Source organism: Zootoca vivipara, chromosome 2, assembly GCF_965207765.1.
Source record: "Zootoca vivipara chromosome 2, rZooViv2.hap1.1, whole genome shotgun sequence".
Lineage (NCBI taxonomy): Eukaryota > Metazoa > Chordata > Lepidosauria > Squamata > Lacertidae > Zootoca > Zootoca vivipara.
In genome coordinates, this window is record NC_142584.1 from 50,553,515 (window position 1) to 50,571,615 (window position 18,101).

General features: G+C 39.7%; 1 protein-coding gene across 1 annotated transcript in view; it reads right to left on the bottom strand.

Moving 5' to 3' along the window:
- Positions 1–18,101, bottom strand: part of LOC118080310 (uncharacterized) — a 76,913-nt gene continuing 58,812 nt past the window's right edge. The window contains exons 34-45 of the mRNA XM_060271698.2: positions 17,609–17,733; positions 16,130–16,357; positions 15,167–15,307; positions 11,840–12,006; positions 10,857–10,933; positions 9,369–9,478; positions 7,402–7,611; positions 4,701–4,841; positions 4,240–4,397; positions 3,485–3,588; positions 3,000–3,109; positions 1–595 (exon numbers count right to left, since the gene is read on the bottom strand). Coding sequence (XP_060127681.1) covers positions 438–595; positions 3,000–3,109; positions 3,485–3,588; positions 4,240–4,397; positions 4,701–4,841; positions 7,402–7,611; positions 9,369–9,478; positions 10,857–10,933; positions 11,840–12,006; positions 15,167–15,307; positions 16,130–16,357; positions 17,609–17,733 — 1,729 coding nt within the window. The 3' untranslated portion in view covers positions 1–437. The remainder of the gene's footprint in view (positions 596–2,999; positions 3,110–3,484; positions 3,589–4,239; positions 4,398–4,700; positions 4,842–7,401; positions 7,612–9,368; positions 9,479–10,856; positions 10,934–11,839; positions 12,007–15,166; positions 15,308–16,129; positions 16,358–17,608; positions 17,734–18,101) is intronic.

Here is an 18,101-nt window from a genome sequence, read left to right on the forward strand (position 1 = left end):
CGAGCATATTTTCCCTCAAGTTTATTTAAAAATCTAACAAACAAGAACACTTGAGGGAGTAAAGTACAAGGGTTATGTTTAACCAGTCTTTGCTTATTGAATACACTCCTGCTTTATGAAACTCAGTGCTGGAAGCAGACAGCCATTCTTCTGAATCACTGAAGGAACATCTATTATACAACTTTATTCATGTTCCTGGACACTTTCTGAAATCTGTTAGGACACTGAACAAATTTTCAATTCCTTTTTTGCTTCTTTGCCTATTACACTTACTATTTCACCTGCCAAACCCACCTCTACAGTTCAAAATATTTTAAGAACAAGGCAAAATGAGCTCACAGAGTTTGCTTCTCAGGTGGCCAACAATATACATTAGTGCTTGTTCTTTCTTCTATGAAGAACTGTATGACCACGGAACAGTAAGCGTGGCATCTGATTTAAGATGGTGGCTTTTTCACATCATTTGCTTCTTTTGGAATAGAGAACCCATATTTAAGTGTAACAATCACAGTCACTATCAGTACAGAAGCGGTAACTACAGTGGATATCACTACGGGAATCCACCACTTTTCTGGATCATCCACTGGCTCAGATGCTGTGAAAACAAGGAAAGAGAAAATATGCTAAGCCCTCACTACACTGTAAAATATGGCCAGACCCCAGTGCCCAAGACACTGCTAATTAGGAGGTAAGCCCGTAGGAAACTTCACTATTTTAAAAATGTATTTATTATATGTCAGTGTTGGGAAACCTTTTATTTTATTTTATTTTACCAGGATCAGGCTGAATTTGACAGGCAGAAAACCCAACCCATCAATCACATTATGTCATTATGATGTCACATGATTGACAGTTGGACACCCTCCCGCCTGTCAAATTCCCTTGTTTGGAGTTCCCACTTGGCAACCACACCACAAGGCATGTGGTTTTGCAATTTAAACATGTTGCAGGGTTCCCCAAAAAATAACTCAAAGATGCAATCAGCTTCACCCAGCAGAGTTTTCTTTTACTACTGAAGGCAAATGAGCATAACGGTCACCAATCCAACTCTTCAGGATTGGCAAAGTCCATAAGAAATCCAGTTGCAACAGACTTAACAAACTTACAATAAGACTAAAACTTAGCACTTAAACATACTATGTACAGAACACCACACCAGAAAGAAGAGTCAAATAGGCCTTGAGAGAAAGAGATAAAAGAACCAGCTTAACTCAGCTTCTATGAAAGGATAAACCAAACATCAGGAACCTTCTGATTCTTTCCAGGCAGAATGGAAACTTGTTATTTAGAAACTTCCAGCTTGCACCAGCTTGTATCACACAGAGAAGGCTCCAGAACCTTCTTGAATCAATAGAATAGGAAATATCTCTACGCTTTAAACCAATACTTTCTGTACCAAAAAATGCAAACCTGACAGTTGTCAGCTTCATGTTTGGCGTTTGGGAAAGCTCTGAGCATAGGGCTGCCAAACTGCTTATTCCTCTCCTCCCCACAGCTGGAGTTTGTAAGCAACAGCAACAAATGGGTGTTGTTTGTAAAATGTAACTTATTTCCAACCAGTTAATGGGGATTGGGGAGGGAGTACACTTTACAGTGGCACCTCGGGTTAAGAACTTAATTCATTCTGGAGGTCCGTTCTTAACATGAAACTGTTCTTAAGCTGAGGTACTACTTCAGCTAATGGGGCCTCCCACTGCCGCCACCGCACAATTTCTGTTCTCATCCTGAAGCAAAGTTCTTAACCTGAGGTACTATTTCTGGGTTAGTGGAGTCTGTAACCTGAAGCGTCTGTAACCCGAGGTACCACTGTACAAGGTAAAGCACCCATACAGTATATGTATATTCTGCTCTTTCATTGGGCTTTCAGTGCTCTTCCATTCAAACTGCCAACAGATTACATCTGCTTAGCTTTGAAAATGCTGTTTACAAGCAATTCCCTATGGCAGTAGTTCCCAATTAGCTAAGTACCACGGACCCCCTGTATTTCAAAAGCCAAGCCATGGACCCGCTACTTTTGAAAATGTTGATATTTCTGTGGCAGGTTTTGTTATATGAATGCATATGTGAAATATATATCCATATATTCATTATATATATCCTCCAAGATGTCCCAGAGCAAAACTAGGCCACATGTCTTCTGGGCCAGGCTCCCATGAGAGTCACGTAACCTGTGCAAGAGCACAGTGCCCCCAAATGGAATGTCCAGGACAGTTGGTGGGCATGTGCCACAGACCCCCCTGGGTGAGTTACATAGACCCCCAGTTGGGAACCACTGCCATATGACCATCAAAATTCTATATTCAACACGTTTTAACTGCTCTTTGTTATAACTCTGTAAGAAAGGTACCCTGTAGCATTTTTAGAAAACCATGTTTGCCATTCTGGAGAGGGTAACAAATTCTGCTCACTCCCCAGTAAGGATTTCTCAGAACAATGTTCGAAGTCATGTCGCTGCTCCTCAATAAAAGACCTGAGCATACATGTACTATGTGTTAGGTTCTTTTGGTGTTGCCTTTTAGTTTCTGAAACTTTCATTCACAGGAGAGACAGAAACATGGTTTTTTTTCTTTTTACAGAATAAAAACAAATGCTAGATTTCTATATGGGATTTAGTGACTGTCACCCAGTAGTTTACAGGGAGGGTGTCATATTAATACTTTGTCTACATTGTAATATGATTTTTGTTGCATCATACTTTGCTGACAATAGTTTGTGAAACCAGTGTTAACCATTAGGAATGCCTTAGAATACTACCTAATTGCAAGGAAAGTCATAATAAAACAAAGGAAATGCCTTATCAAAGTGAGGGTTCAGTACTACTTTCAATAATGATTTTTTTAACCCCTCTGCTTGTATAGACCTAGCACCCTAATACAAACTCAAATAGCTACCCTGGCTCAGGCAGTATCAGTTGTAGAAAAGGAACTCCCAATGAAACTTGAAAGTAGCTTAGTGACTTTTACCCAAATTCCCAATATCTTGCTAAACATTAAACTCACCTAATGGGGCTTCACAGATCCATGAAGCTTTTCCCGAACAAGGAGCTGATATCAAATAAGCCAAAGCAGGTTGCATCTGAGGACACAACTGCTCGGCATCAAAAAGAATCCTGAAACAAGAAGTAGACATAAATCTAAAGAAACCTAGACAAATGACACACACTTTATGGTATAAACAGCTTTGGGTGGTCAATAGTAAACTACCGGTATTGTGGTAAAACTATTCCTATTAAAGACCTCCTTGTTATTACAATCAACGCTCAGAATGCAAAAACCAGTATCATAGCCTCCTACAGAACAATTTATGAGTGAACATTCCAAAAAGTTAAAGTGATCTGCTGTTGGATTGCAGAATGGTGTCAAAACTACAGGATGATGTGGTTCCCAATGACAAGTAATATAAACACACACACAGCCTTATGACATAATTATTCTCTAGTAAATCAAAATTTGGGAATTTGTGAAAAGAGAGCTGTTTAATTTACCTGCCTTCTAGCTTTTCTTCCTGTGAAAGCCACATTTTTGGCTGGAAAGCTGGGCCCGCAATGTGAACCCAGAATGTTGTAGAGATCATTTTAGCTACCCAATCCTGCAAAGAATTAATAGTGACAGAAGACAAGAACATCTGATGACAGCTGAAAATATCCAACATCTTTTGAAGTTAAATTTCAGTTACAAATTTCTTTTAGCAAAAGACCACATACATGTCTCACTGTGCAAACTAGTAGGTTTTCAGCCAGTTAAAAAGAAGACTGGGAAATAAATTACAATGGATTAGCATGATTATGTGAGCACGAGACAATTAAAAAATGCATTATTTTATTTTAAAAAAAATGTGAGCACGAGAATTTCCAGAACATAGCTCACAGTTCTTTTGCTTCTCAGCAATGAGCCATTCCTAAGTTTAGCTTATCTGTTCTACATAAAATTAATAGCAGCTTGTTTTGAATTTATGGTTTTAAAGGAAATATTAGCAAAGTATAAATAAAGGTGCAAACAAGGTCAAGACACGCACATTTTTTTTTTAAAAAAAAATGTTTATTCTCACACCTCTCTACTTTCAGCCCACTCCTAAACAGAAATAAAGCCTACTGGGGCAGAATTGCAACCTGTACTATTTTATCTCCCCATGTAATCTAACAGGTTTCCGTAAGATGAAAGCCAGTAGAAACCCATTAAGAAATCAGAGAATGACAGTGACTCTTTTTTTATCTACCTGATTGATGCCTAAGTCACTGACCTTTTCATCAGTGTCAGTCATATGTAGAAGATGGGCTCCTTTAAAAAGGCTGCACATGTATTCTGCATCACTATGATTAATCTGCCCATATGAAGGAATGTAATAACATTGTCCATTGAAGTATGTCCAACTGTAGTAACAAAACTGGCTTTTCAGATCTTTTCAAAAAGAAGGAACAGTGGGGGGAAATAATTATTACTAGGCACACAACAGTACAATAAATAAAAGGTCACATTGCCCCTCGCTATTTTGAGACAAAGTGGGTCCCCAGCTATAGACAGAGCCACTTAGCTTCTTGCCTCCCACAATTCTTTGCTCCTGCCTGCTGTCATATGGTGTGAAACCACCCACACCATTGGTTCCATCATCCCACGAATTAAATTGAACAGATTACAAAAATGGAATATATCAATAGCCTCAAGCTGATAAGACCAATTTTGTCCCACTACTGTAGTACTCACTTATTTCACAGAGCCTTAAATCATGTTGTGAGCAGGTCACATCACCAGCACACTTTCCTGTTAATCTATTGCATGGTTTATCTTCTGGACATTGTGGGCACTTTTCTTGACAAAAGGCTCCAAAATGTCCTTCTCTGCAAGCTGAAAATGTATTTTAAAATTATGGACCAATGTTTAGATAAGAACAGTACTTTATGGTCCCACCCCCCTTCAAAAAGCCGTAATCTTTATCTAAGTCCCCATAAAATAAGGCATGTAGGCATGAAGATCTGACTCCATGAAGTTAAATGATATCCACATAATGCTAGGAAGGGCACATAATAAATAGGGTCTACTTACCCCTTCCTGTGTGTGTCCATAGGGGACAGGAAGTGGAAGCATTCCCCCCCCCATTTTTTTTGCAGATTCCCAGTTTGTTTGTTTTCATGTAAGTTTTATTCAAAGTTTAAAGTGATTCCACGTTTTTAATTCTTTTATCATGCAAGTCTCTAGCCCTTGTACGTATAACCTCAAGTATGAAGCAAGATGTGCAGGCAATGTTCTGCTCATTCAGTTTGTGAGAAAGTAGTCTGCTCCTGATTTTCAGTGCCTTTACCTGATGAATGAAGTCATACTGTTGTAAACAATGTAGCATTAAGTAAGTGTCCCATCAGTGCAGCAATTTCCCACTTGAGCAACAGGACTTACTCCTTGAGCAATTGGACTTTCTCCCCCTTTTCTTTCCCCCATCTCTAAGGAGAGTGAAGACAAAGGGAACAGAGGGGAGAAGGTCCCTGTTGTGCAAGTGAAAATCATTTCACTGAAAGGAAACATTAGTGGGATAATGTATGGGGGGGCACATGATGAGATTTCTGCATTGTAGATGGTTGGACTAGATGCCCCCTGGGACGCCTTTCAACTTTTGAAGTGTAGTTTTTTTATCCTGGGTTGTCTTTTTTTCAAAAAGGGAAATGAAAAGTGTCAGGTGGCTATGAAGTTTATTCTAACAGCACTGTAATTAATTAAGGCAGGGAAGCCAGGAAAAAAATCAAGGAGTTCAGGGGTTCAGTCATGGTGAAAGACACTGGGCGCCTTCAGACTGTGTTATGCAAGAGGGATTCAAACACATACCAGAAATTTAGGCTTGTGAAATTAAAGTGGATTAAATTTATATAGCAAACTGGCAGGCTGGATTCCTAATCACCAGCCCAACCCACTTGAGCCAATTTACACCAACCTCCTTTGAAGATGCCCTTTGAGCACCTGTCAGCTAACACTGTCTGGATGTGCAATACATTAATTTTCCATAAAGGAACAAATGAAAGCCATTCATTTATAATACAGTATAAATTTTATACGAAATACATATACTCAAGGACATAATGGGATAAATGGTTAAACTTGCCCAATGCCCTTGATGATTCCAGTGTCTGAACGAGAAGCAGGTTTTGCCTCTTATATTATAAGGGATGGGGATATTACTTTATCCCAATTACCCTAATGAGAAGCACTGTGAACAATGCCAACCCCTATCTATACAGCCTTGCCCTGGATTCTGTTTCTTCATGTTAGAATGTGATGGGAACAGGCTATTTTAGAAAGAGCTGCTATATTTTATTATTGTTGTTATTGCTATACAGGTGGTGACCATTTTAGGTGCATCCAATTGATGCGCGATTACCAATGTGCAGGTCCTTTTGGATGCAGAAAAGGAGCGGGATGTTCTTATATTTTAATTTTTAATTTAATTTTGATGTATTTAGTCTTGTTGTGTTGTATTTTAACCAGTTGTTTTGTATTTGGTGTTAGCTGCTCTGAGCCCGGCTTTGTCTGGGGAGGGCGGTGTGTGTGTGTGTGTATATAATGTGCTCCGCCAATGCTTGCGGTGCCTGGGAATGGAACCCCTGCGTGAAATGGCCGCTGCCTGTATTTATTTTTATCCTGCCTTTTCCTTAGTTTGGGACTTAAGGTGGCTTACACAGACAAACTAGAAAAACCTAAAAACATAGAAAAGACAATTAAATTAAATGTAGCTAAACACTAACAGAATGAAAATAATATTTAAAAATTCGTTAAAAACACAGACAACAATTAAACCATCACAGCACTAGGCTGCAGACATATGACTTTCAGAAGAAGAAAAGTTTGGATTTGATATCCCGCTTTATCACTACCCGAAGGAGTCTCAAAGCGGCTAACATTCTCCTTTCCCTTCCTCCCCCACAACAAACACTCTGTGAGGTGAGTGGGGCTGAGAGACTTCAAAGAAGTGTGACTAGCCCAAGGTCACCCAGCAGCTGCATGTGGAGGAGCGGAGACGCAAACCCGGTTCCCCAGATTACGAGTCTACCGCTTTTAACCACTACCATGTTTCCCACATTTTAAGACACCGTCTTATAATTATTTTACTCAAGAAAATAAGCCTATGGCCTTAGTTTGGGGACCCCTGCTCTAAAGGAAAGCAACATAGTACGTCTTATTTTCGGGGTATGTCCTATATTTCGTGAATGCATAAAAACCCTGCCATGGCTTACTTTATGACTATGTATTAAAAAAGGAGAAACACGGTATACCACACTGGCTAACTTTGTGAAGCATGTACATTAAAAGGTCATTACTGTGATGATTAGTAACAGTGTTCCACACCTTTCTAATTTCCTTTTCTCAGTTTTTGGCTACTCCTTCCCATAACCATTCCCCACACTCAAAAGTGGACAGTTACCAGTTTTCATGAATGTAGCATCCAACTTTGAGTTAGGTGAGATCAGTTCTTTACCACTGACTGGTACATACTGTCTTTTCCATAAGCTGATTCCAGTGCATTTTTCTTCTAAAAGGCAGGCTGATATTGCAAGCTCCTTTTGTACATACATTCTGTCCCCCAGAGGCAATATGATCATCTTTCCAGGATATACCCAAAACATTTTGGCATCTGAAAGGTATTTTAAAAAAAATATTTGCATTTTCCTAGAACAATCTGCCTGATCATATTTTCATAACAAGTCCAACACTAAAGATTTCACTTGTGCCATTATTATACACAGAGCCACCTGGCTTGCCAATTAATAATATGCTGGCTTCCTAATTCTTTTTTTTCTACCAAGCGAAGTACAAATGTTGCATTTGAAGACGGTTTTCTGAACTATTTACTGCTGTGCAGGAAGACATTGTACTGAATTCTGGAATTATTCTGGTATCTGAAGAAGTGTGCATGCACATGAAAGGTCATACCAATGACAAACTTAGTTGGTCTCTAAGGTGCTACTGGAAGGAATTTTTAAATTTTATTTCTGGAAGGAATTTTTTTATTTTGTTTCGACTACGTCAGACCAACATGGCTACCTACCTGTAACTAGAACTCTGGAATTATTATTCATCTTGAAACTACTATTGATAACAATTGGAGTTAACAACCAACTACCATCTGGGAATTTTGAACAGGGATACCAGCCAGTGGTAGCTCAAAATATAGACCAGTAAGCCTGTCTTGCAGTGAGCTACTAACCTAGGCAAGTAACAATTTATTCTGCACAAGTAGCTTTGCTGAACTAATAGGAATATAGAAAGGTACCTTATACTACCTCAGAATGTTTATCTGTCTATCCTGCTATTGTCTGCTGTGTCAGATAGCACCTCTCTAAGGTCTCAGCCATCAACCACTACCTAATATTTTTAGCTGGAGATATCAATAACAGAACTATGGAGCTGTCTGTGTACAATACTGCTCCTCTGCACCTGATCCTGTAAGAGTATATCTATAATTAAATACACAATTAATAGATTTAATATAGGGTAACCCAACATTTCCTACCAAGTGGGCCAGAAGAGTATTCAGACATGGAACCCACAAGCTGCACATTGTCTTTTGCAGGATGAAGGCCAAACATGACCCCTCACGCTGCCTTCCCAAAGCCAGACAAGCAAGGTGCTAGACCAGGCATCCCCAAACTGCGGCCCTCCAGATGTTTTGGTCTACAACTCCCATGATCCCTAGCTAACAGGACCAGTGGTTAGGGATGATGGGAATTGTAGTCCAAAACATCTGGAGGGCCAAAGTTTGGGGATGCCTGTGCTAGACATTGGGAAAGAGACCATAGGCTCTGGCAGCGTCCTAGAATCCTCCCACCTCCTTCCCAAAGCTGGGGAAGCACTAACTAGGCTTCAGAAAGGAGGAAGGAGGACCCTAGGACTCTGTCAGAGTGCTCACGCCTCCGCCCCAAAGTCCAACGCCTTGCTTACCGGCTTTGGGAAGGTGGTGAAGGGGGGGGGAGTCATATGTTGCCGAAGGCCTCCAAATAAAGCCTCAAGGGCCACATGTAGCCCTTGGGCCATGCGCTGGACCACCCTGATGTAGATGCATGTTGTGCCTGCAGACAACCCAGCTTGGGGAGGGGTGGTGCTTGGCAATGGGCACTGTCCCAGGTGGCACATTTCAAATTGATCTTGGCACCCATCTGACCCTTGGGTCATAGTGTAGAAGCAGCTGGTTCTATAAACAGAATGCTAAGTCAGGTCACCATGGCTTCAGAACATTCAGTATATGCTAAAAGGCATTGGATAACTAAGTACCAATCTGCCTTATCAGCCTGAGAGGTGTGTATCATGTTAAGTCATTACTGCAAGTCCCAGAGATCACGTTCACCAAACATCCTTGCTTCTAGTTGGGAACTGTTGGGAATTTTCTCTTACCTACACTTCTTTTACAAGCCAAGAGAGCAAAGAATGAACATGGAACTTCTTCAAGGTCCCCGTTCTTCCTCATTTGTGTGCAGGTGGAAGCTTTTCCATACATTTCTTGACTAAGAATCAAACACACAAGGTGTTATACCAAATAAACCCTTGCACATGCGGGATAACTTCTGCAAGCACAACAGAATGTACCTGATCACAAGAAAACCAGCTCTGTAGCTCTCCCAAGCCTCTTGGGCAGGGTACAGGGAACATGGGGGAGTAGAAGGATGGGAGGTTGCCTTGCACTTTCAGAAGTAGTTCTGCACATACAATGATCACCAATATTTTAAATTATAGCAGATAATATTTTAAATTATAGTATATAATAGGCAAGATAATGTATAGCAAAATATAAAGTTTAAAAACAAGGCTACACAAATGAGTATCAGAGAAAAAATTGAAATGATGAAATTTTAAATTTGTAATTTCTATTTATATGTATAATTTGAATGGCAAATCTTTACATTAGAACTGAGGAGTCTATATCTGTGACAACACTGTATCCAAAAATGGCCCCCATTGAATGGCATATTTCTTGATCATTTAATAATTAGTAGACAATTTACAGTTACAGGTGGCTGCTAAATACTGTCAGCAGCATGTCTGAGATTTCAAACCATTGCCTGCTGTCCTGCCTTCACCTGTCTGTTTCTAATGTTGCTGCTACAACAAAACCACTGGATGTTCCACTCTGATCTAAAATAAGAATCATAGAATTGTATAGTTGGAAGGAACCACAAGGTCCATCTAGTCCAACCCCTGCTATGCAGGAATCTTTTGTCCAACTTGGGGCTCAAACCCACAACCCTGAAACTAAGAGTCTCGTACTCTACTGACTATTATTCAGTAAATGAGCTGGTCAAGCTAAGTGTGGCAGAGCAGATGCAATCGTCCTCTAAGGCTACTTGGAAAAAAGCTGCAAGAATATATTGCTTCAAAAATTTGGTTTTTATCCAGTAGCCCTCCTAACATCTAATGTGCAGTCTACCTGAAGGTTTATTAAAGAGCATTTGCAGGAACTATTGGTCAGACAGGATATGGAAACAGTGAAGGCATCAATAACATTAAGCACCTGCTGTAGCTCAAACAAACTACTGTAGTTATGTTTAACACAGTAAAGCTTGTGCTAAGAGCCTCTCAACTCAGGAAAGCCCTGGAGTCCTGTCGTGCCCTGAGTTTCCCACCTGAGTTTGTTTATATCTGTGAAGTGTTTTATAATGTTTTTAATAATATGTGCTATAATATGTTTTTAAGACCTGTCTGTTTTTGTTTGTTTTGTTCTTGGCTATAACCTGTACATGTACTTGGTTGACCAATAAAATCTGATGACTGATGAACATCACATCCCAACAGGTGCTTATTTCTTATGATCAGCTAGACAACTAAATCACTAAATCACAGCTAGACAACTAATACACCATTAATGAAAACAGTAGTTTCTCTTACGAGTTAGTCATTTCTTTGGGTTTTGCCACTGCTGAGTTAATCCATATAGCATCCTTTATCATAGACATCAACCAGGCCTGCAGATTAAGAATATATTTATTTTATAGACATACATACTGAACATCAACAGCATAGTTCTGTAATCTGCCCTACCTTAAAAAAAGAATTGTTTGAAACTATTTATCTATTATTTATTTAGACCATTTCTATATCACTTAACATAAAAAATGGCATCTCTAAATGGTGTACAAAAAATTAAAGCAAGAACATACAACTTGAACAAGTAGATGAACAATGCAATGTAGATTTTTTCTATATGTTCCTTTTCCTACTACCATACACATTGTTCAGATCTTCTTGAATGTTCAAAATATTCAGCAATTTTATAATGTAACACTGTGTCAAGACAGAGCAATGGCAAATAATGATAAAGCCAAAGCCACTTACTTTATGCTGCAGGACTAAACAAGTCTACAGTACATGTTTTCACTAACGTTGTCTTCCCTAATCTTCATATTTTAACCTATATCATAGGTTTTATATAGGAAAATTGGTTGCATTATATGATATTTAACATCATCAGACACCCACTCTAGAGCAGCAGAAATTTCTCTTGCTCTCCAAATGCATGTTAAGTTTAACTTCTGTATCCAATAGGAGAAGGTCCTGTTTTCCAGTTGACAAGTATCGTGTTACAACAGGCTTTGGGGAACTGACTGCTTTTCATGAAAGGGCTGGTGCCATGCTGGTTTTATTGTAATTGTTTGTATGGCCTTAATGGATTTTATATATGTATACCATTTTAATTCTATCAGTGCTTAATTACTTTTCAATTATTGTTTTTTCTATGCTTTTAGCAGTTCCTATTTTTATCTGTAAGCCACCTTGAGTCCCACCAGGGGGAAAGGCAGGGTATAAATAAATAAACTCTTATTTACCATCATTTACTCCATTCCAGAACAGTGTCAGTTTATGCATGTTACCTTTTCCTCTTTGCTTTGTGGCAGTCGTATCAGTTCAGTTTCATGATAAGCATTGCAGAAATCCTTTGCTCCCTCCCAAGTGAATTGCTTCACCGTCTCTATGTAATAACAATTGTCTTTCCAGTACCACCATCCAGGATCTGTTGGACACTTAAGATTAATCACACCTGAGAAATTAACAGCAGCATTTTAAACAAATATAATTTCTGAGTCATTGCCGCCGCCCCCTCCGGCCCATAGGTCAGAAGTGTTGTAACAATTAAGCCTGCTTGCAGAGGGCTGATACTCAATCCACTACCCACTTGACTATTTGGGGTCATAAAATAGTGTCCAGTGCATATGTTATAATAAATGAATGCTGAGTGGTGATGTATCAGGAAAGTGAGCCCTTCACTGCCCATGCCAAAACACACCCTGCTAAAAAGAGAATAGGGTAGCGTCAGACATCTATACCTGCAGCGATTGCATGGCTCTTTCATTTTTCTCAAAAAAAGGAGTCAAAACTTCCTGTAGTCCAAAGAAAAAAAGGAAGAAACACAAGAAAAATATGGGATGACTGCATCATATAGATGCCCCTTAAAAACTGAATGGGCATGGTAATTCCACACTACGCACCTAGTGTGAAAGCACCCCAAGTCAGCATAAATCACTCTCTGGTTACATCATAAAAACTTTCACCTGATGAATGCAACAATATCTTGATAACCCATATGCAGAAGGAAACCTACTGCTAAAAAACAATTCATTTCACGCGTCCCAACTTCACGTTGAGGAACTCATCTGCTAAAGATCACATCAGTCCTTCTTGCCAGATGGCTGGTTTGAAATCCCACAGAAGCAGGTAGGAATCAATTAATGTCATTCATTTGTGCATGAGACACAATTTGGCACCTGATTGACATGCTGGTATGCCATGCTTCACTAACATGCATGATACTGAAAATAGTGTTTGAATGGGTAGGCATGATCAGGTCCGACGGTGCCAAACCGACATCTGCAGGCACTACAAAGGCCTTCACTGTGACACCAGACCCTGCATAGAACTCCTAGATTCTGAGCTTTTATATAAAAAAGAAAAGAACATAGTCTTCCTAGAAAAAAGTTATGAAGCAAAAGGGTATCGTTATTCTATTATTATTATTATTATTATCATTATTATTATTATTATCATTATATCCTCTATCCCATTATATCCTCACAACCATCCTGTGAGATAAGTTAGGCTGAAAGGCAGTTACTGTCCCAATATCTCCCAAATTAGCTTTCTGAGTGGGGATCTAAACCCTGGTCTCCCAGGTCAACCAAATTTGGCTATGTAGAAATATTAGCAATACCGATTTTGTGTCAAGATACAACCTTATGGCAGCCATTTTGTGACTGGTGCTATAGCGCTTTATATCATCTAATATAAAGCGGGTTATGGTAGGCTGTTAAGAAATTTAATCTAGGGTTTGGGCTGGGGCCTAGGCTGGGGTCATGCTGAGTAATGGGGGCGTGGTTATTTAAATGCTTGTATTGGGATTGGTGGAGTGGGCCCCCATTTAAGCTTGGTTCCTCCATTTTCCGATCACTTTTGCCTTGGCGTTTGAATCTCCCGCCCGCCCGCCTCTTTCTTTCGCAGATTTTAGCCTGACATTGCTTTGCCTCTCTAGGGGTCGCCTGTATTCAGGGGCCCAGTAGGAATTTTTCCAATTGGCTGATTGGCTTTGCCTCTTGGTTTTCGCCTACTGCTTAGCAAATTGTCACAACTTGTTAGGTTGGCGGTTAGGCTTTTGGTTGTTGAATCGGTTGGAAGAGGGGTGTGGCATCCAGATGCCTACCCACCCACCTTTGTTGCTCCACATAGAAGTATTCCGTTAAAGGAATCCCGGGGCTTACGCTCTCGTCCTTACATCCCCGCCATAGGCGGGGATGGAGGGGCCAATTATAAGAGTACGAGCCTTGGGGAACATTCTTGGAAAAAGAGAGGAGGGAATGCCCGGCCTCAGCTACCTCCTCTCCCAGGGGTGTTCACTTGACTCCCCTTTAGGAAGTCGGAGCTGGTACTGTCCAAGCGGACAGTGGTGAGTCCTGTCCCAAGTGGACAGATTAAGTGAGTCCTGCCCCAAGAGGGTAGATGATGTGAGTCCTGTCCCAAGGGGACAGATGATTGAGTCCTGTCCCAAGTGGACAGATGAGTTGAGTCCTGTCCACAGTGGACAGATGAAGATGGTCCTTCTTAGGGAAGGACGAATGGTTAACCAAAAGCTTAAGCCAATACTCGGATTAAAATTGTATTTAAATAAAGTTGTGGCCAAATTAATGCCAAAAACCAAACCTAAATTTTCGTCTCTGTTGTGAGTTATTTTAAGGGTAATTTCTGGTAAGCCTCGACACACAACGGCTTTCTCTCAAAATTCCAAATGTGCTACTGGGCCTAAAAAGTTTGGCAATCTTTGCTATAGGTAGCAGGCTAGAAAGCCATGGGAGAACAGAGGATTGCATTAGTGTGCATGAAGATGGAAAAACAGCCTATGTTTTCTAAGCAGAATGCTGACAAGGCCATGGAAAGGGAAACAGAAGTGCTAAATGCACAGACGTGCTCTGGTTAGATCTTGCAGGCACATTACAAAACTTGCTTCCTTATCTCTCCCTAACTGGTGACCGGTATGAAGCTAGCCTTGAGCTTAAAACAATCTGGAAAATGCAGCAGATACCTCTGAAGCAGAAATGTGCATTTACCAGGACTCTGGCATCAAAACCTTCACTACACCTAGTTTGGCCAACTAGATCATTTGTGAGTTGCAAATTTGAGTGCAGTTTAGGATAAGGTTTTTAATCTACTGCTATTTACTAGATTTACCGTAATAAAACTTTATAACTAGAATTCCACTATTTGGTATGTTGTGGGGCTCCTTCTGCATGACCATGAGTCACAAATAGGACAAATGAGGGTCTTTATTGGTCACAAAGACATGAGGATACCTAGTTATAGAAATCTCATGTAATGTCTCATTTGTTTCTCAGCAGATTTGCCAGACAAACCTGAGTCCTACAATTTCTGACTTATTAATTCTTCCTCAGTAACATCCCCTTTCACCATTCTTACTCTGCTTGTCAATTTTGACACATGCTGTTGACAATAAAGAGTAGAACAAGGGAAGTAGCACATCCTTTCACAATTTTTATTGTTATTAGGTGATATGAATAAGAACAGATTAATATTTTTACACTGCTTCTTCCATAAAAGCTTTGTCACCTTGATCAATGAGCTCATTTTTTCTCTCCCCTCCAGATCAGTCTGGGGAGGGGAGGGCCACCCAACCAACAGGACTGCAAATTGTATACCTTCTTCACAATCTGTTCCTATGAAGTCTTCATTACACTGCTCATTTTCTGCACATTCTCCAGTTAATGGATTGCAGTTCTTAGTGCCATTACAGGCGCAGTTTATACTGCAATCAGGACCATAATACCCTGGTGTGCAAGCTGCCAAAAGAGATTTCAAAGATCAATTATAACGGCATATTAAAATGACCATAATGTTTTTGTTTTTTTAAAAAAGCAGGATGGTCAAAATTACATAATAACATCTCCTCGCTGCTCTGCAAAAAACTGAACAGTCTTATGAAACAACTGTGTGACACAAACCTTAGGCCAGTCCCCTGATGACCCAGAAACCAATTAGGGGTGGATGGAGTGTCATCCAATCAGGAGGAGGATGTTAAAAGTTAGAACCTGACAGTCTGGGCTTGAGTACCTGTGAGAGCTGAGATAGGGCTTGTCTGTCACTTAGGTTTAGATTTAGACAAAGCTTGGAAACTGTCTACTTCAGGATCAGTTCAAAGCCTGGTTAGGGCTGCCTTTTGGGTTAGCTAGGCAGGGCAACCTGGACTGCTTCCTATCTCTTGCCTTCAACCACAAATGTAAAGACATGCTACAGAATATGTGAATAAGTTTGTGGAACAGTCACCACCTATTCAGTGTACAACAATTTGGGAATCCCTGGTCTGAAAGAAGTGTAAACTGAAGCATCTTTTGAAGCTTCAGTGGGTGCTCAGTAATCATTTCAAAACAATAGGTCTATCACTAGCTATTAATCATGATAGCTAATAGCGAACCTCCAAATATGGAGGCAGTGTACCCAGAATACCAGTTGGTTAGGTACAAGAATGGAGGAGGGCTTGTGAGCTTCCCAGAGGTCATTGGGCTAGCCACTATAGTATGAATAGAAAAAGAGTGATTCATTTATATAATGGGTTAATTAATCCCTGTCACAGGATTCCACAAGTGTGGCATACTGTTACATACCAGTTTTCAAATATGCTGTATAGAGATTTGCAAATGATCCCCTGACAAATACCAGACGCTTTGCAATCAGTGTTATGTACGTAGCTCTTATCCTTTGAACTCCAGTGCAAAGACTTCCTTTGTCTCTACAATGCTGAAATGCATCATGCAATGATATGTGGGTGACTTCTTTAGTGTTGACAATGCCAATGAGGTAGTAGCCACCAAACCTGATGAAATCTGTACTTTCTAGAACACAAGCAAAATTAGTTTGGATAATACATCATTTGAAGGACTTCTGTGCCAATCAAACATTAAGCCTAGGCAGATGAAAATAAGCTGCTGGAGAGAGACTGAGTAACATAAAAGAAGGAGTGTTTCCAGCTATCCCATCCCTTGCCTGCCTTATAAACTTCTACAGGAAAGGGACTATGAGCAACATCGTGGGAGGGGTGTTCTTAGGACTAATGAAAATGTGAAGCTCCTTGATACTTTTGAAATTGGATGCTATGTGTAGTTTATGTAATCTTGTTGTATTTATAATATTGAAATGTGGGGTTTTGTCTTTTGTGTTTTTTGCTGTTATGAATGTTTACTATGTCATTATTTTGCTATGTTATTGTGAAATTGTTTTTGTAGTGTTTGTTTTAAATGTATCCCTGTTTCTTTGTTGTGTCGCTTTGAGCATGTTTTTTTGTGGAAAGGCAGCATACCAATAAAATAAATGAATGAACAGAGCAAAAGGGGAAAATATAAGTGCCATGAATTATATCAGGAATCTGGCAATTTCCCCCCTTCAATTCAGAAGGCAATGTAGGAAAAGTCCCACTTACCTAGAACAGAAAACACAATAAACCCAAATAACACAGGTACAGGATATTTGGAGACATGGTAGACCCTACAAAATGAGTCAACCTTGCCAAATTTCAGACAGGTAGCTCAGAGTTTTTGGGATAATTGCCTGTACAGTTTACTTTTTAAAAAATTGTTAAGACTATACTGTTGGTTGAGTGTCAAAACTACAGAACACCCGGCTCCCTGTCTCTCCCTGTAGGGTTTCCCCTTGCTGACTTAAGGCTAGTTCTGTCCTTAGGGGACAGTTGGTGAACCAATGCCTACGCAACCACTCACATATTTTGTATTTTAATAAAGTTGTGGCCAAATTCATGCCAAAAACCCAAAACAAAAATTATGTCTGTGGTGTGAATTATTTGAGGGGTGGTTTGGGGACCTCGACACGCAATGCTAAGTAAAATCTGATTATGCAAGTAATTCAGATCCCACAAGAAAAGCTGATCCTAACTTACTGGGCTAGCAATTTGGGTTAAAAAAAAAGAGTTGTACTTTTTATGCACAAAGTATTGGTTTTAATTAAATTTCAGCAATTTGTGTATTAGGGTAGCCATACTGAAATTAGCATGGAAGTCTTCTTAAAATTTAACTATCTTATTGTATGTCTTCTAATGTTTTACATAAATCAGTAGTAGTATTTCACATTACCCTCTTCTCTTTTCTTGCAAACCCACGATTTTTTCCTGTAACAACTAGTTTCTGGCATTGTACCTTCGGGAACATTTAGCTGCACACAGCAATTCCAGGAGAACGTCCATGAATCATTACGTAACCTCAATTTTTAGAAACAGTCACACAGAAAAAGCTTCGTTATTTTGAAAATGTATTTACAAACTTTAATAGTATTCAATGAGTTACTATTGCCCATTTGCATTCTATTAAGGGCTACTTCACAAAGTACCTTGTTAAGAAAACAAAATATTGCATATAAATATGTGAAAACATAATGCACATACACATATGGAAAAGCATGAAACATACACATGGTAAATACATAATTATGTATGACTACAGTTAGCCATAACATCCCATTATATGATGTGTGAAACTGCCCAAACTTTTGCTTTCTGTTCCATAGTCTCCTGGTTTACACAACACAGAAAGCCAAAAATTTGGCTTAGTGTGTTGTCCAAACTTGGGC